Source organism: Phoca vitulina, unplaced genomic scaffold, assembly GCF_004348235.1.
Source record: "Phoca vitulina isolate PV1807 unplaced genomic scaffold, GSC_HSeal_1.0 scaffold3, whole genome shotgun sequence".
Classification (NCBI taxonomy): Eukaryota; Metazoa; Chordata; class Mammalia; order Carnivora; family Phocidae; genus Phoca; species Phoca vitulina.
In genome coordinates this window covers 65,008,182-65,027,460 of record NW_022589706.1, presented here as the reverse complement: position 1 = coordinate 65,027,460, position 19,279 = coordinate 65,008,182, and the positions used below count along the sequence as shown (strand labels likewise).

General features: G+C 37.2%; 1 protein-coding gene across 8 annotated transcripts in view; it reads right to left on the bottom strand.

The window, feature by feature from the left end:
* Positions 1–374: 374 nt before the first annotated feature.
* Positions 375–19,279, bottom strand: part of PTPN13 (protein tyrosine phosphatase non-receptor type 13) — a 204,421-nt gene continuing 185,516 nt past the window's right edge. For 7 of the 8 annotated variants that reach the window (XM_032400723.1, XM_032400726.1, XM_032400724.1 and 4 more), the window contains 8 exons: positions 16,781–16,836; positions 14,390–14,496; positions 12,229–12,377; positions 10,236–10,326; positions 7,494–7,831; positions 5,499–5,714; positions 3,447–3,509; positions 787–1,082 (listed from right to left, as the gene is read on the bottom strand). In XM_032400723.1, the coding sequence (XP_032256614.1) occupies positions 987–1,082; positions 3,447–3,509; positions 5,499–5,714; positions 7,494–7,831; positions 10,236–10,326; positions 12,229–12,377; positions 14,390–14,496; positions 16,781–16,836 (1,116 nt within the window). In that variant the 3' untranslated portion in view covers positions 787–986. Of the gene's footprint in view, positions 1,083–3,446; positions 3,510–5,498; positions 5,715–7,493; positions 7,832–10,235; positions 10,327–12,228; positions 12,378–14,389; positions 14,497–16,780; positions 16,837–19,279 lie in introns of all 8 variants that reach the window. The other variant, XM_032400721.1, reaches the window with a different exon arrangement.

Sequence of the window (19,279 nt, the reverse complement as noted above, 5' to 3'; positions counted from 1 at the left end):
GTAACACACTGAGGGGCGGTGGGGGTGGGGTGGGGTAACTGGGTGACGGGCATTAAGGAGGGCACTTGATGGAATGAACACTGGGTGTTATATGCAACTGATGAATCACTAAGTTCTACCCCTGAAACTAATAATACGGCATATATTAACTAAATTGAATTTAAATAAAAAATAAAAAAAAAAAAAGAAATAACACACTGAAGGGGCATCTGGGTGGCTGAGTCAATTAAGCGTCCGACTCTTGGGCTCAGCTCAGGTATTGATCTCAGGGTTGTGAGTTCAAGCCCTGAGTTGGGCTCCACACTGGGGGTGGAGCCTACTTAAAAAAAATAGAAAGAAAGAACACACAGCTGAAAATGTTTAATTTGCACACACTTTGGCTTGTTCATATTTTTAAGATGTATTTTATTTACAAAGTGAGATGATGCATAACAAACATAATGCAGTTACAAATGTATCTGATAACTCCATTTTCATGAAAAAGTATATAAATATATTACAGGAAATTCTATATAGTAAACATTAGAAACTGATACAGTAAACATTTACTACTTCTTTTCTATGCCAATATTACTGTCATTTAAAGCTTAAATACTGGTTTCAAGTATCCCCTATAAAATAACTCTATTAAAATACTGGGAAAGAATTTTGCTATAAACAAGATTGGTACATTAAAAATAGACTCAGCATGTCATTGTAACATCAACTATAATCAAAGGCTGCCTTAATCATCCCTAAGATCTGCACTGTTCAGTTAGTGTTAAAAATTTTTAAATTATTATCACAGGTTAAAGTAGCTGTAAAAATACAGCATTTCAACATTATTTATTGTTGTGAAGAATGCCCCTCTAAGGTAGAGGAGAATAAGCATAATAATATTGTATGGACTTGCTGCCCTGTGATCTTTATTTTAAGCAGAGAACAGGAACACCTGCTGGAGGTTGGGAGCAAGATGAAAAAGCATCCAGGAGGCCGTTCTTTTCATGTTATTTCAGAAGCTGTGGCTGTTCTCTTTGCTCTTCCTCAGCCTGAAGACGTGTCAGCACATAAAGGATGACTTGATAGCAGAAAATATATTGATCCTATGGCAAAAAAAAAAAAAAGAGAGAAAGAGAGAAAGAGAGAGAGAAGACTCTAGATGTATAATATGAAATATATTATATATATATAAAATGAGTAATTTTGAAAATATGGAAAAATTTTGTGATAATGTTTAATATAAGAAGCAGGATATAGAATTGTGCAGTGTCATAAAAATGATAAGAAACTGAAACCAGATTGACAAAATGAGGAGGGGCAAAGCCTTGGGGGTGAGTGAGTGGGCAGGTGGAAATATCCTAGAGTCCTAACTGAAATTGTCTGTGGTAGGACACTTTTATTTCTGTGCTTTGGTAATATGATTAGCTTTTATAATGGAAAAATAAACTTCCTACAAAATTTCCTCTAGATTTATTGAACTCATCTTGATGTTTTGAAATGTCAAGAAATACCCAAGAAGCTACACAAAAATAACACTCTTTAAATATTTGGAACAAAAGAATATGGAAATCAAAGTTTTTAGAAAATTAACTCTTTTTTTGGTGAAATTACTCTGTTAAGTTGATGGTGCAGAGATCTGAGTTTTCTTGTTATACTTTGCAAGGAATTAATGAGTCTGAAGGTAGACAGAAAAAAATTCACAACATACTAAATGGAAAGTAATAAAACACTAACTACAGCTGAATCTCATTTAAAATAGTGAGGTGTATGTGAGCGTTCATGCCTGTACACATGTGCTTGGCCTAAAGAATGTAAGACTGTTGCTTAAAACATGAACAATTCTGGAGTAGGAATATAAGTAACCCTTTTATTTCCTTTGTGCTCATCTGTATTTTAACTTTCCCACATTTGCACATGATTGTCCTTGACTTTCTCTCATGCCACAAACAATCCATTAGCAAACCTACTTCCCATAACGTCCTCTTCTCCCTATATCCCTACCACCCCAGGCTGGGCCCACTGCCTGCCACAAAACTAACCTCCCTGCTTCTAACCCTGCATCCTCCTCCCCAAGTCGGGTCTTGTTTTAACACAGTAGCCAGAGGACCTTTAACATGTGAGTCAGATCATGTCAGTCCCCACCGATAATCCTGTGATGTCTCCATTTCACTCAGAGGAAAGCCCAGACCTGGCCCTGTCACCTCCCCTTCTCACCTCAGCCACACCAGCCATGGCCATTCTTAAACACACCAGGCCTGCTCCTACCTCGGAGCAGGTGGTTCTGTCTGCCTTAAATGCTCTTACTGCTAGCTAGCTTATGCCCCGCACTGTACTTCTTTCAAGTCTTTGCTTCAGTGTTACTTTCTCAGTGCTGCTACCCTATTTAAACTACTTCCCCCAGCCTGCCTCAACCTCAGCTCAACCTCTTTGCCCCGCTCTATTTTACAGCTTTCAAAGATCCTATATAACTTACTTAGTTAACCTGCTTAATAGCTGCCTTCCTCATCACTACCCCATGAGAAGATCTTTTTTCATTCACTGATGTGCTCCAAGCACCTACCAAGTGTGCCTGGTCCATAAGAGGCATTCAAATAGATATCTGTTGAATGAGTGAATTTCCTGGGTCTAAGGAACTGCTTACACAGATCAGTATGCTTTCTTAACCTAAAAAATGTGTAAATCAGCTTAATGTTTAGGATATTTAACTTGAATTAAAAATGTATCTGAGGAAAGTAGGCAAATTTTAATTTTGAAGATAGTAAACTTCTATATTCTTCAAGAGGTAGAGAAATGTGAATTTATAGAAATATGAAAATAGTTTCCATATCTCTCCTCACAATACAAACAATGAGGATAGTGGAACCACTGAGAGCAGACAGATACTCTACATAATGTAGCTCCTGTGAAAGACACGTCTGTAGGTCAGTGGGTGATATAACCATGGTTTGATTTCAGGTAAGAGAAATGAAAACATGATCAAAACAGAGGATACAAAGACCCACCCATTCACTCTCCCCCAAGAGTGCCTTCTCCAAGCTAAGCAACTCCAGCCTGCCCTCTGGACTTCTCGTCAATGCTGCTGAATCCATTCCCTCTTAGGGAATTTCTGTGGCAAGAATGTTACCTTCTATATCTTTTTAAAGTTGGAAATGGGGAAAGAATGCCACTAATTATATGCTATTTTATACCAACCCCAATTTCCCCATCAACATGCCACCCCATTCTCTGTATATTGTTCAGTGCAGATGCTGCATTTCCTGCATTTAAATTAAAGGCAAAATTTAAATGAGATATCTGTGAAATATTTTAATTTTTTTCTGAATTAGTCCTAATGCTTACCACCATAAATCTTTGGTTTTATGTAATAACGTGGAGACCCTTTAAGAAGAGAAATGGTTTAACCAGAATTTTGAAAACATCAGCATCTTCATGAAAATCCACATTAGAAGACACCAACCAAGACTCACCTCTGTCTGAACCATTCCATGTCTTTGTAGTCTCATGCAGCGTACTAAGTCAGAGATGTCAAACTGCCAAAGAAAACAAGATATCTGTTGAATGAGTGAATTTCCTGGGTCTTTTCACTCATTCAACAGATATCTAACTATACGTTAGATAAAAAGGGTTACTGAATTTGAACCCCAAAGATTCTGTATCTCATTCTCCTCCTTTTAGCAGTCTTGGGAAACTGTTCTGGACAAAATAAGTCAGTGGATTGACCCTGCCATCATTTGATAACTTTATTTACAATCTTTGTAAGAATTAGGGGAGGTTATTCTATTTGAAAATCCCCAACAAAAAACACAAACAAATACCCAAAAGAAATTCTCTCCCCTCTGGAATTTGACTAATTTCTAATATCAACATTAAAAAAAAAAAAAAAGACAAATTATTTTTCCTACCGTTTGCTTTTCAGAATGAAATTCCTGATCATTTTATTTTCACTGATATTACCAGTTTGAAACAAGGGAGAAACAGACTTTCTTCTGTTCTACTTAAATTATTATGGTAGATATAATAGTGTGTGAAGAGCAAGATAGAACTACTTGTAACGAAAATTCTTTAAGAGACAATGATTTTAATTGCTTATGTACAGTAAGATATTCTAACATTTTAAGTAAGGTTTATACTATTTTAGATTTTAAGTAAGATTATACTCATTAATTTTGTTTACTTAGTAATATTTTCTAAAGTGGGAGTAATTTTTTACAGACTAGCATCAATTTGTATAACAAAGTATATATTTCCCACTTATAGGTAAACAATAACAAAAAAAAGAATATGTCTTTTTATCTCATAAATACACTTTTTTTGTGTTTCTATATATATATATATTTCTAAAGATTTTTATTCATGTGAGAGTGAGTGCAAGAGCACACAAGTGGGGGGAGGGGCAGAGGGACAAGCAGACTCTCTGCTGAGCAAGGAGTGCACCTTGGGACCAGATTCCAGGACCTTGAGATCATGACCTGAGCCACAGTCAGACACTTAACTGACTGAACCACCCAGGTGCCCCAATATATATAATTTTTTTTTTTTTTAAAGTAAGCTCTACACCTAATGTGAGGCTTGCACTCAGGACCCCAAGGTCAAGAATTGCATGCTCTACGGACTGAGCTGGCCAGGTGCCCCAGTGCTTCAATATTTCTATCCCTAAATGTGACAGTGACACTGACTTTACCTTATACAAGCCTACAGACTGTAAAGAGTAAAATGCAATACTGCATAAGAGATTCTGAGCACATGGTCAGAACCAGTAAAACAAATATAAAATTGAAGTATTATTTCTTCTTGATTATGATCTGGGTAGTTTTGAACATTTACTAAAATACAATTAAAAAAAATATTTTATTTGGGGCACCTGGGTGGCTCAGTTGTTACGCATCTGCCTTCAGCTCAGGTCATGATCCCAGGGTCCTGGGATCGAGCCCCGCATCAGGCTCCCTGTTCAGCAGGAAGCCTGCTTCTCCCTCTCCCACTCCCCCTGCTTGTGTTCCTTCTCTTGCTGTGTTTCTCTCTGTCAAATAATTAAATAAAAATCTTAAAAAAAAAAGATTTTATTTGAGAGAGAGAGAGAGAGAGAGAGAGAGAGCACGAGTGGGGGGAGGGGCAGAGGGAGAGGAAGAAGCAGACTGCCCACTGAGCAGGGAGCCCGATGTCGGACTTGATCCCAGGACCCGGGAATCACGACCTGAGCCAAAGGCAAACACTGAACTGACTGAGCCACCCAGGTGCCCCTGAAATACAATCTGATATAGTTAGAAAATTAAGGCATTCATAAAAGCTACTAAATAGGGGTGTCTGGCTGCCTCAGTTGGTGGAGTATGTGACTCTTGATCTTGGGTTTATGAGTTTGAGCCCCACACTGGGTACAGAGATTACTTAAAAAATTTTTAAGTGCCCCCCCCAACAAAACCCCTGCTAAATAAAAAAATTCCAAGATCATAAGACACTATTAAAAGTTAGATTCCACTGTTAATTCTGATCAAATGCTAGTTCAGCCTATATCTTGTACTCACTTCAAGATCTTGACTGATTAATCCTAAGACCACATCTATACATATCAGGGTCCCTGAACGTCCAATGCCAGCACTGCAGTGGGTGATGATTGGGCCGGATCTATGAATGTGTCTCATGTAAGAGATAAAAGTGAGCAAGTCGTCTGGCTGAGAAGGTGTATCGTGGTCTGGCCAGGCAGTGAAATTCAGATGAGAAATATGTCGTATCTCTCCTGTCTGAAATTGTACAATAGAAGAAATAGATAAATACTATATTTTCACACATATGTTTTAGTTTTTAATAATATACTGTCCTTTCAAACTTTCACTTGCCCATTGGATCAAATCAAAGGACAGGTGCAAGAGACAAAAAGACTCCATCAAAGAACACATGGAGGGTCTTTATCAAGGAGGTTGCTAAATCTACATTTTAAACACTGGTAAAAACTACTTTTTGAAACCCTAAAAGCAGATTACATTGATATGAATAACAACCTTTTCTAAATGACTCCACTTCAGACTCACTCTAGATAAAAGCCGAAGTCATTGCAATGCCTTACAAGCCCTGCATAATTTGACCCAGCTACTTCTCAGACTTGACCTCCTCCTCGTGGCCGCTTTGCTCCAGCCCCAGGGACCTCTCTGTGGTTCTTTAAGAACACGAGGCACAGTTCAAGCCAGGGCCTTTGCACTTGCTCTTTCTGACTGAAATCCCTTCCGGCCCCTCATCCCTGTGGCTCAATCAACTCCTTTAGGGTTTTTTCCACAGCACCATCAGCACTGGTATTTCCTCATTAACAACTAAACTCCATGAGGTCAGGGATTTCTTTTTGTCTGCCTTGCTAACTGCTGAATCCCTAGATTCCATAACAGGGCCCGAGCTCTACAAACAAACCATGTATTAATTAAACGAATCATTTAAGGAATATTGAACAACTGTGTTAGCATAAGTAATGGGTAGGATGGTGTGAATGAATAAGGTATAATCTTTAATTCTTTATAAAATCACATCAAAAACTATGAAGGAAATCTTTGGCTACATTTACATTTGACCAATAGAATCAAGTCAAAGTCCAACAGGAAACCCATTACAGTTGACTGTCGAACAACATGGGTTTGAACTGTACACGTCCACTTATACACGGAGTTTTTATAGTACAGTAGTGTAAATATTTTCTTTTCCTTATGATTTTCTTAATTAACATTTTCTTTTCTCTAGCTTACTTTCTTGTAAGAATCAGTCTATAATACATATATAAAATATGTGTTAATTATTTATGATATCGGTAAGACTTCTGGTCAACAGTAGGCTATTAAGTAGTTAAGTTTTTGGAGAGTCAAAAGTTATATGTGGATTTTGGACTGCATGGGAGTCAGTGCCCCTAACCCCTGTATTGTTTAAGGGTCAACCATACTTACACTTAAGCACGTGGGGTGGGGGAGGAGGGTGAAACTGAGGGGGTGTGAAGGTGAGGAAAAGTAGCAGTTTTACTTAAGGTATATCCACTTATCTAATTCAAGCTAAACTGATTCAGTGATTAGGTGGCTGCAGAAGGAATTACCCAAACAACAAACATTTATGCTACAAGTGCCCATGTATTACCAAATACGTTGTGTTTATGGGGGAATATTTGCTACTTAGAGATTTTTAAAAAATTGTTTTATTCACTCTTCTTAGAGGTTTGACCTTAGAAAAAGAAGTACATTTCTAGCATATAGCTTCTGAGCCATTCTGTTCTATCACTGAGCAAAGGATGATGAATGGTCACCTTAAAGGCCTGTATTCTCATTTTCATCCTAATACAGTACATACTAGAGGAAACTGGCAGTTTAGAAGGTCACATTTAAGTTTCTATTAGATAAAAAGTAATGGGTGACCTCAGTTCCACTGAAATGGGAAGCCCGAAGTTGCTGGCTTTTATTTAGAAATACACGGATGCTATCGTGGAAAGTGCCCAGGCCTGCATTCCAACTAGGAGATAAGCCTTAGGAGATGGAAAGATTTAACTCACTTACCTGAATCTCTTCTAGGGCCATTGCCCTTACTACGAAGCCCTTCAGCTGCTGCATTCTCACGAGAGCCAGCCGAAGCCTGTCACTGACCATTGTTGTTTGGCCTAGGACATTAGGCCAATAGCGCTGGCATTTGATTTTTTCCCCTTCTACTTCTTGGGTCATCATGGCTATCACTGTGGATTTTTGTTCCCAAATCATCTGCCAGAAATCTCCAACAGTTGTAGGGAGAGGTCCTTGGCAGGCAATGTAAATGAACTCTTCTTTTCCCACAGGTATCTTAATGAAGCTGGCGTTGATATAGCCACCTTGATCTCCAAGAGGCACTCTTGTAGCATCATCTGTGAATTTCCCACCACAAAACAGAGCCATCTATATGATGCATTTTTAAACAAGAGCCTTATAAACAGGGGGAGTCAAAGATTATGAGAAGTTCCTCAGAACCATAAAAGAAATCACAAATACTTTTTAATAAAGGCATATTTTCAAATTACAGTCAAATCATTTTATATTTACTCATTTTGCTCTTGTTACAAGTATATCTAAGATGTCAACTCTGAGTTTCTGACAATTTGATATTATTTACACAGATTTGGTTGAAAAATTAAAATTAATAAATCAATCAATACTTTTAGAACTTCTTAATAAGTTACTAGAGAAACAAACATAACTTTGCTACTTCTTATCCATCCTTATTTTAATGACAGTAATGATGAATTTAATGAATGACAATGCTGATAGATTATTTCATAAAATAAAAATTAGTGTTATAATGAAACTATTAAAGTACCTATTACAAATATAATAGGCATAATTACCTCTTGCTCATCTAATTAAATTATATTCTTATAAATCAGCAGCCAAAATAATGAACACAATAAATAAAAAGGTAGCTTGCTTTATTCTCCAGGCATATAGGCCCCTGTCTCTGTCTGATTGTAATTTCATAGTCAAAATAAAATTTTCAAACCAGTGAAAAGTATATGTAAATCATCTTATCTAAGAGAATTAATTTGTAAGTAGTTATATATCAAAAGTCATTTCTATTTATTTATTTTTATTTTTAAAAAAGCAGTTTTTAAATTTATTTATTTTTTTAGATTTTATTTATTTATTTGACAGAGAGAGACACAGTGAGAGAGGGAACACAAGCAGGGGGAGTGGGAGAAGGAGAAGCAGGCTTCCCGCTGAGCAGGGAGCGCGATGCGGGGCTCGATCCCAGGATCCTGGGATCATGACCTGAGCCGAAGGCAGACGCTTAATGACTGAGCCACCTGGGCGCTCCAAAAAGTCATTTCTATTTAAAACATTTATGAATTTAACTGGTAATTTCTATGATTATCAAATTATGAATTCAGTAATAGGTTTCAAAATCCTCCATCAATTGCCCTTCAATTACTTGACTTCTATCTCTTAGTCCATGGAAACAAATCCACTCAGGAGTTCTGGATTTATGGCTTATCCCATTTGACTTTGAGATACTAGTCTGGCCATTTTCGGCGGGAGGGGGAGCTGAAATAATTCCTACCTACTTTACGCTGAACCATTATCAATTTCATTTTTAAAATGCTAAGATTCACTTTTCACAGGAAGTTTTCCAAAATAAATTTTGTGTCTTCCAACTTGATTGAAAAAATTCAGTCGTACTGTTATTTATTGCATCATTTGTCACTATTGGTTCTATTATAGATCTTTGAATTTATGACTTCTGGCAAAGATAGGATCATTGTATCATACACAGTGGAATCCAATGTGCTAATATATATAAATATGGCTGATGATTACTATAAGAAGTTGCTAAAAAAAAAAAAGAAGTTGCTAGACATTAATATTTTGGCTATATCCATATATATTAAGAAAAAGTCACATGTTGGTGAAATTAGTAAAATGTGGGTAAAAAGAATTCCCTTTTTTCCTCCTAGTAGCTGAAACAATTCAAACTATAAGCAACCTGGTAGTACCACTGTTGACACCACCGCAGCCACATGCACGTATAATGTATTGTAGATTTCTCTAAAGTTAAAATGAGTGGAATAAATAGATGTTGGTGTGACACATGAACTAAGAAACTGCTCATCCAGAAGCGAATTCATACTTTTATTTATTTAATTTTATTTTTTTTAAAGTAGGCTCCACACCCAATGTAGGGCTTGAACTCATGACCCTGAGATCAAGAGTCACATGGTCTACCAACTGGTCTAGCCAACCAGGCACCCTCTCCCGTAGAAGCTGATTCATATTTTTAAGAAGACCTTAAAATTACTGATTTGGAATGCCTGGGTGGCTCAGTTGGTTCAGCACTGGACTCTTGATTTTGGCTCAGGTCATGATCTCAGGGTCGTGAGCTGGAGCTCAGGCTCCGCACTCTCCCTCTCCCTCTGTCCCTTCCCTCCCCTCATGCATGTGCATGCTCTCTTTCTCTCTCAAATAAATAAATAAATCTTTAAAAAGAATAAAACTATTGATTTGGCATCACTGATTAATTTCTAATACTATGCTGCAAAAATTCATGAATGTCTGAATAAATAGTTAAGATTCTTCTGATTGATTTGCAGAATACATAGATAATTTAAAAAGGAATTCACGTTGTATATCTAGATTTGTTACTGATGTAAATCTCTAAATATGTGTTTGTGTGTGTGTGTGTGTACACTTGTGTGAGAGATAGGGTAAACTAGCATAAAAGTTTTAAATCAGTTCAAATTTTTTAGACATATATTTGATTTGAAGTCAGATTAAACTTACAGGGAAGTATATTTTTATATCGGTTCTTTCTTCTGTTTTCCTTAGTTTGTCCAATTAGACACTGATCCAAAGGTTTTAATTCTTGAAGATTCTGCAAGAAAAAATGGAAATAAAGTTAAATTTGTTGAGATAAGCAGTAATTCAGCAATAACTGCAAATGCTTTAAATACGCAGGGTGTAAAATTGGTTACTGATCAGGGCAGACTTTGAGTGTTAAGAAATAGGTATGTCCTGTCAAGATAAGCAAGTCTAAAATCCCAGTACTAATCGGATATACCAGTTGATGAAATATATTGCTGCAAATACCTTTAACACGTAGTCAACTAAATTTGCGAGGCTGTACTTTGTACCTTAATTTTAAATTTCAGTTTAAAGAGGTCTATAATCATATTTTAGGAAAAAAAAACAACATATAAAAGCAACTTTGGCTTAAAGTAATGAGCTGGGGGCGCCTGGGTGGCTCAGTTGGTTAAGCAACTGCCTTCGGCTCAGGTCATGATCCTGGAGTCCCGGGATCGAGTCCCGCATCGGGCTCCCTGCTCGGCAGGGAGTCTGCTTCTCCCTCTGACCCTCCTCCCTCTCATGCTCTCTGTCTCTCATTCTCTCTCTCTCAAATAAATAAATAAGAAAAAAATCTTAAAAAAAAAAATAATGAGCTGGAGCAGAATTTCTTGAAAATATTATCTGTGGGGTCATAGAATAACCCATGTGGTAGAGTTGTGGTTAGATAGCCCTAGGTTTTAAAGTCAACTCTCACTTTTCATTCACTCATTAATCCACACATTTATCTCTTTATTCATCCATCCATGCAAATGTATATTGAAAATGCCTACTAGATGCAGGACACTGTAATAAGTGCTGGGAATACAATGTTGAGGAAGAAGATATGATTCTGGTTCTCCTCAAGATTACAGACTATTGGGAGAAAGAGGCAGTAAAGACGTAAACAAATACTGTGATATATGCTTTGAAGAAATTAACAAGCTGTTATGTTAGAGAATAATAAAGATCTACTTTTTTATTTTAAAGATTTTATTTATTTATTTGAGAGAGAGAGACACAGCGAGAGAGGGAACGCAAGCAGGGGGAGTGGGAGAGGGAGAAGCAGGCTTCCCGTGGAGCAGGGAGCCCGATGCGGGGCTCAATCCCAGGACCCTGGGATCATGACCTGAGCCGAAGGCAGACGCCCAACGACTGAGCCACCCAGGCACCCCAAAGATCTACTTTATAAAGGGTTGTTATGGCAGGTCTTTGGAATGGTGATATTTAAACTTAAGCCTTAAAGAAGAAATCATTGCTGTAAAATGGAGAGGAAGAGTATACCTCAACTATTGTGAACTTGTTTCCAAACTATTAATGTGATTTACATTATTTTGAGTATTAAATACAAAGCATCTAGCACATTTCAGAAGCTCTCAAGAGAAGTTAGCTCCTTTCACTTCAGTGGCTATGAAAAGCTCAGGAAGTGGGCAAAGTAAGCATATGGTTTGAGGGAGATGAACAAGGTAAACCCCAAAACCACAATGGTACTACATTCCTCTTTTGCCTAGTGGTAAATATGGACGTTGCCAGCAAGACCACATGAGCAAGGGTTCTGAACCATTGCTGCATTGAACCAAGGGGCATATTTCTGGAGCTGTATTAAATTAGAAACTGTTGCTAATGAACCATATCTACAGTGTATTAATTATAAAGTTTAGTGGATAGTTGGAATTAACACTTGACTTAAAAAAAAAAAAAAGCCTCTCTATCTCTACTGTGAGGCAGGGAAGGTAATCTTTGGGGAGATTTGTCAAGCTCCAACGTGGCTAAAGAGATCTCTTTAAATCAATACTACTAGGATCCTAATTGGAAAAATTAATTTCTTGCTGGCTAGGACAAGATGGTGTTTTTAGCTGGAAGTAAAGTTATAAAGTAATGGACATTTTCAAAATTTCTCCTAGCTTTGCATAAAACTTTGTCTGGGAAGGAATCATTGGCAGAAGCCACTTACCTCCAGCTCCTTAGAAGGAACTCCTTGATCTAATAAACCTCGCAATGTTCGAATGACTGATTTCAACTTGGTGCCAGCGTATTTACCAGAGGGAAGCACTTTGATGATGGGTAGTGCAGCAAGCTCCTCATTTGTCAGAAAGGGATGATCTAACAAGAAGACAGAAGTTGATTTTTTTTAAAAAAAGATTTTATTTATTTATTTATTTAGAGAGAAAACACAAGGGTAGGGTAGAGGTAGGGGTAGGGGAGGGGCAGAGGGAGAGCGAGAAGCAGGCTCCCTGCTGAGCAGGGAGCCCCATATGGGGCTCAATCCCAGGACTCTGAGATCATGACCTGAACTGAAGGCAGACACTTAACCTACTGAGCCACCCAGGCGCACTGACAGCAGTTGACTTTTTAAAAAAAATTTCCCCCAAAACTGACTTAGCCAATAAGGGAACTGATTTGAGCCTATTCTCATCTCATCTTTTTTTTTTTTTTTTTTTTTTTTTTTTTTTTTTAAAAAAGATTTTGTCTTTAAAATTAATACGGCAGGAGAACAGGTAGGGCAGATACCTACAATCAACATAAAATCTTGGCCATAGCAAGGCCCTTGTACCCAACTTTTAAGGAAACACCTCACTGACTGTTAGAAATTCTTAAGGCTCTTGGCTCTCATGTATTTACAATTTCTAGAAGAGTTTAAATTTTTTTTTTTTTTTGCTTCTCTTAACTCAAATGACATTATTTTCTTGATGAAAATGTATGTAGTCCCATTAATGCTTTGCATTTAAATTAGCTTCCAAGCACATTGGGGAAAAGATGAAGGGAGATGCTTCAGAAATTCCTTAACAATGGGACATTGCACTAGAAACACCAATGCCTCCTTTCTCTACCCCCGCTCAATAATCAGTGCCAGTATCTTGGGCATTTGATAGTTTTCTCAATACAAATGAAAACTTGGGGTCTCTAGGAGCTTATCAAACAAGTGATATCAGTGTCTTAGAAGAGATATGTATCTAATTTAGTACTTGCTCTATGGAAACTGCTTATACCAGAAGGCAACTATTATCCTGGAAAAAAGTAGGAGAGAGTTCTTGCTATAGTCTTGTGTAGCGGCAAAGCTGTACATTAGTTGATTAAAGCTTTCTGATGATGCAGCTGCTATGTAGGCAACAATAACGCTAGGCTCTGGGGTATACAAAGCTGTACAAGATACTTCAAGAAGCTGAATATCCGGTGGGGTGAAGGCTATTTGTAAATACAGAATTAAACTTTTACAGAGCTTAGTGTAAAGGCAACAGGATCTCAAAGGCTGGAGATGAGCATGGGCTACAGGATTTGACAAGAGCACTATCACTGACACCAACAATTTACCTAAATCAAAAAAGTCTTAATTCAACTTCTTTAATTTCCTTTAACTAATAAGACTTCAGATTACAAAACCATGTCTTTCATTGCATTAGTATAACACCGCCTTTATAAAAAAAAAAAAAGAGAAATGATACACTGGATGGAGCCTCATTTCTCCACTGGCTCAGTTATAAAATGAAAGAAGTAGTTAATAGGACAGAGCAATTAACTCCTGTTTTTAAAAAATGAGGTTGAGATGCAAGGGTAATAATTTCCTATCTTTGAGCTATTCTACCTATTTTATTATAAATAAAATGCATTCCTCGACTCTTTCCAGTTTGACAAAATTGTGACTTTGTGTTTCCTTTTTTTTTTTAAAGATTTTATTTATTTATTTGACAGAGAGAGACACAGTGAGGGAGGGAACACAAGCAGGGGGAGTGGGAGAGGGAGAAGGAGGCTTCCCGCTGAGCAGGGAGCCCGATGTGGGGCTCGATCCCAGGACCCTGGGATCATGACCTGAGCCAAAGGCAGACGCTTAACCATCTGAGCCACCCAGGAGCCCCTGATTTTGTGTTTCTAATTAAAGTATTTACACATTTATTTGTGTGTTTTACTTTAAGCCACTGAGAATTTTAGCCTACACCTGTGCAAATATCTAGTTATATAACTGCTGTTTGTCTTGTGATTTTACCTTATGTATGGAACCAAATAATGTACACATACAGTGAAATAACACATCCATATAGTCTGAAAACTGTAATTTTCAAACGCTTATTTTTTTAATCTATTATTTTTGACAAAAGAATTGCTCATAAAATTCTTGCCTTTATCAGAATCTTCATGGTTTGTTGTTTCTATTGGCAATTCATCACTTCCCCATGTTATCTCATCATCATCATCAGGCTTCCTTTCTTGTGAGTTTTGAATCAAGCTATGACAACAAAACACAGTGGTAATATTTTCTTCAGTTTTGTCCCTGCAATAAATTTAAATACTATGTCCTTGAACCCTTGTTTCCTCTACAGTTATCATGATATTTAAAAATAGAACATCTGATTAAAAAAATCCAGGTCCACAATTCCTAAAACTCATTGGTAGATGGAAATTAAACTGAAGTACAGAATTGTTTAGTACAGTCTGAAATTTATCCTCAAACAAATCCTGTCTTTGAACCTTAGATTGAAGGAGTCCCCTTGGGGATAGAGAAAGTGGTGGTTTGTTTCTGCCCTTCAACATGGATAACCCATTATAATTGTGTGAGTATAACTCTTGTTTTTTTTTTTTTTATTTTAAGTAGGCTCAATGCCCAGCGTGGAGCCCAACGTGGGGCTTAAATTTATGACCCTAAGATCAAGCCCTGTGCTGAGATTAAGAGTTGGATGCTTAACTGACTGAGCTACCCAGGTGACCCTCTCTTGTCTTTTTCTTTTTTTTTTTTTTTAAAGATTTTATTTATTTATTTGAGACAGAGAGAGAGAGCACATGAGAGGGGTGAGGGTCATAGGGAGAAGCAGGCTCCCTGCCGAGCAGGGAGCCCGATGCGGGACTCGATCCAGGGACTCCAGGATCATGACCTGAGCCGAAGGCAGTCGCTTAACCAACTGAGCCACCCAGGCGCCCCTCTCTTGTCTTTTTAATAGCTACCTAATATTGTACTATATGGATGTATCTTAATTATTTATAGAAGTCTCTATTGATGGACATCTATTTTTTGCTACAGCTGGGGGCTAGAAAGACACTTCTGTATCAGGGCACTCACTTAATGTACTAAAGCACAGTACAAGTTCTCATTATTCTAGGGTACACAGTAGATGCCATCTCCCTGGTAAGGTGGATGGCTAGGGAAGAGAATCTAGGCGGAGAAATGTTTAGTAATGAGGTGCAAAAGGATAATGTAAAAGGCTGAACACATTTTTTCATTTTCTGATATTCAGAAACATCAATAACAGGGCAGCAATTATGCTGCTTTTATGGTGGATGTTTTCCTCTACGCCAGCTAATTATGGGTTACAATTAATATTTAATTTGCAAGCTCTGCACCTATGAAGTTGCTTTTGTCATCTAGTAAGTATATTTTGTCTGCAAGGATATAGTTTGGAGATCCTTCCATCAGGCATTCCCTTCCTTCTCATTCTTTTGATTAGCTGCATTAGTATTTCATGGGTGCTTGTGTGAGTATACCCTAATTTATTCTGTGTATATTATGTTTTTTTAGAAATATAAATGATGTTGCAATTAAATTTTTGTAGAAATGTCTTTGCACACATGTGGTAGTGGGAGCAATTCTTAGAAATAAAATTACTAGATTGAAGGTTATGTGCTACAGTTCTTTGAATCTATGATACCCATCATTGTAAGATACACTATTGTTTTGTTCACATTAAGAAAGAAATAATATCAATGATTGTATATGATTTCAGAGATCTTAAAATTAAAAAGCGTATCCAAGAATTAGTAACATGCAGATAAAATTTATATGTTAATAGTGTTTCTAACTGCCACCCAAATAAATTACATATACTAATCTACCCTTCCTCCTTCCTCCCCTTCCCCTGCCTAACAGAGTAGAGCCTGTATCTTTACAATTCATGGCAGCTGGCCCAGATATCTGCTAATCTTTTAAATTTAAATTGTATGCATTTCTACATTAATAATATGTACCCCCTTGTCTAATTTTATCTAGTGCAAAATTCACTGTCAGTTTGCTTTTCTAGGAAAATGCAAGTAGCTCTCTTTGATTGTTAGGTTATCATCTGATATGGAGCAAAATTTATTTATGTACAATCACTTTGTTGGCCAACTTATATATATAACTTTTTAAAACATGAAACAATGTATCAGGAAAAATCCTATTTTGTATTAGAAACTGTTTTCAAAAAGAAACAAAACTGTGGGGTTTTAAAATGTTTCTTATCTTCTTTGGTTTTATTTTAACCCTACTAGGAGATAATCACTATAATCATTGTTGGCACATTCCCTTTTAGACCTTTCTTTCATTTTTCCCGTGGTCAAGGATATACTTCGTTTAACAAACACATTGTCACACGTCACTAAAACCTCCCTTAATATTCAACCATAGGTCCATAATTTAGTCAAATATTCTCCTTTTATTGGAAAAGAATAAATTAATTTCAAAAGCAACATCTAAATGAAAATCTTCAGAGCACTTCTAAAAAGGAATGGGACTGTTATACTTTAAAAGATTATTTTCTTACCTTTCACTTTTTACTTTTTCTTCACAATATTCTTCACAGCCATTCATTTTGACAGACTAAAATAAAGAGAAATAAAAATCACATTAGCCCATTGTTAAAAAAAAAAATCAATCTCGGAATGTTCCATTTTTTTCCTGTTAATTATTTCCTATATTTACTGTTATGTCCATCCTCCTGTAACAAAGACACATATGACATTCAATTAATGTCAAACTGTGGCTAAGGCATCTTCAGTGACCCAAGAGGTTTTGCTGGTTCCACTTATTCACCTTCACACTTATCTTGGCTTTTCATTTCTTATGTAAGGGATATTAATAGTATAGAGGTAAGGAAAAAGCAAGATGAAAAGCTAAACTATGATTATTTAGATATGCATATTTGGTTTATGCTTTTGCACTACTTCAATATTTTATTTATTTGAGAGAGAGAGAATGAACGGTGGTGAGGGGAAGAGGGAGGAGAGAGAGAGAGAGAGAAAGAAAGAGAGAATCAGACTCCCTGATAATCAGGGAGCCCAATGCAGATTTCGATCCCAGGACCTGGAGATCATGACCCAGGCACCCTACAATACTTCAACTTTAAAATCTGAAAATGGGCTCTCCAGAAATATCCTAGTAATTTTCAATGTGTTAAATTATCTTTCCCTTTTATTATTATTATTATTATTTTTAAAGATTTTATTTATTTTTTCGACAGAGAGAGACACAGCGAGAGAGCACAAGCAGGGGGAGTGGGAGAGAGAGAAGCAGGCTCCCCGCAGAGCAGGGAGCCTGATGCGGGGCTCGATCCCAGGACCCCGGGATCATGACCTGAGCTGAAGGCGGACGCTTAACGACTGAGCCACCCAGGCGCCCCTCCCTTTTATTATTAAAATGAGGAGTCTCTCCATGGAGAACATAGATCAATCAGCTCATACTGTAATGGGAGATGGTGTCTCAGAGACCCAAATACTGCAGGAGCAGTTTGCTACAATTAGAAGATGCCAAGTTTCATTCTAACATGGTTAATAAATCTTACATTTCAATCTTTATTAGGACAAATTATCTTAACAAATGGGAAATTCCTTTCAAGACCCCGAATTACCTGGCTTCTGTCTACCTCTGCAATCCATCTGGTTTTATTCTCTACTTACCTGTGGCTTCAAATCCACGGTCTTTCTTTTAGCTCTTCAAAATCGCTCACCTCTTTTCACCACAAAGCTCTTCCTATGGAAGGTACTTTTTCTTTATTCAATGTGTCCTTTCCTTCTAAGGATGTTCCCTAACCACACAGTCTGAAGTAGGTCTCCTTGGTTATTCTCTTTTGTAGCACTTTTTTTCTTTTTAAACTTCATAGACCTTATCACAACTTGTAATTGCTTGTTTATTTGGGTGTTTACTTGATCATTCTCTTGTCCTCCCCATTACACTGCACGATACCAATGACAGTGATAACAATTTCCCACTATTTTTGCAAAGTTCACCTGTGCAGGAGGGAGGATTGGGTTAAGGAGATGGGCTTTCAGTGTCTCTTCTCATTCTGGATTGTAGGCTCTTTGGAACACGAGGTAGCTCTAGTACTGCCTCAGTGAAAAGATTTAAGGCTTTTATCATGGCCAGCCCATCTGAAGGTTAGTTTGTTATCCTACTGCTCAAAGAATCCAGATCCAGCAACTTGAAAAATAGAAATATCTCCTGGATCCAAGACCAACTATATCATTTGTAGTGCCCAGTGTCAAATGAAAATATGGGATCTCTTGTTAAAAAATTACTAAGAATTTCAAGATGGTGATGACACAGCATTATTTTACAAATAAGAGAGGACCTCTTATAAGCACAGGGCTGTGTGACTACGTTGGTTGAGCTCCCAAAAAGCCAGGATCCCAGAGTCAAGCATCATTATCTTATAAGTGATGGAAAGCCACTGAAAGTTTTGTACTACAAATTTAAAGTTTAACTACAAATTTAAAAACTTTTTAAGAATAACCAGAATTAGAAATAACATAGGAATCACACAGATGTATTTCAGCAAAATGATGCCATGTCTTTGCAGGACACGCCTTTCTTCTTTTCACCCTAGCTCTTCTGACCTCATGTGTTTCTACCTCTCCCAGCAAAGTTGCCTGCCCCGAGATGTAGAAAGATCAAACCTCTTGGCACAGCATCTAAGTCGCTTGCTGAACTTACCCCTGCCTATCTCTTCAGCCTAGCTTTTAAGACACCACGTGACACCCTACCTGCAATGATTTACTGCCATGAAAGTCCCAGGCTGATCCAAACCTTCATATCTTTGCTAAGCAACTCCTCAGTATGGAATGCTCTTTCCCATAGCCTCTCACCTATCAAACACCTTTAAAAGGCTAATTCTCTAGGAAGCTTTAATAACATATACATCTACTCCTGTATGGTCCCTATTATTCCCTAGTTCTTTAAGACACTCTCTGAATTCCATATAAACATTTATCAAGACATGTTTTTACTATAATTTTAAAAATTATACTTACTTATTTACATGTGTAAA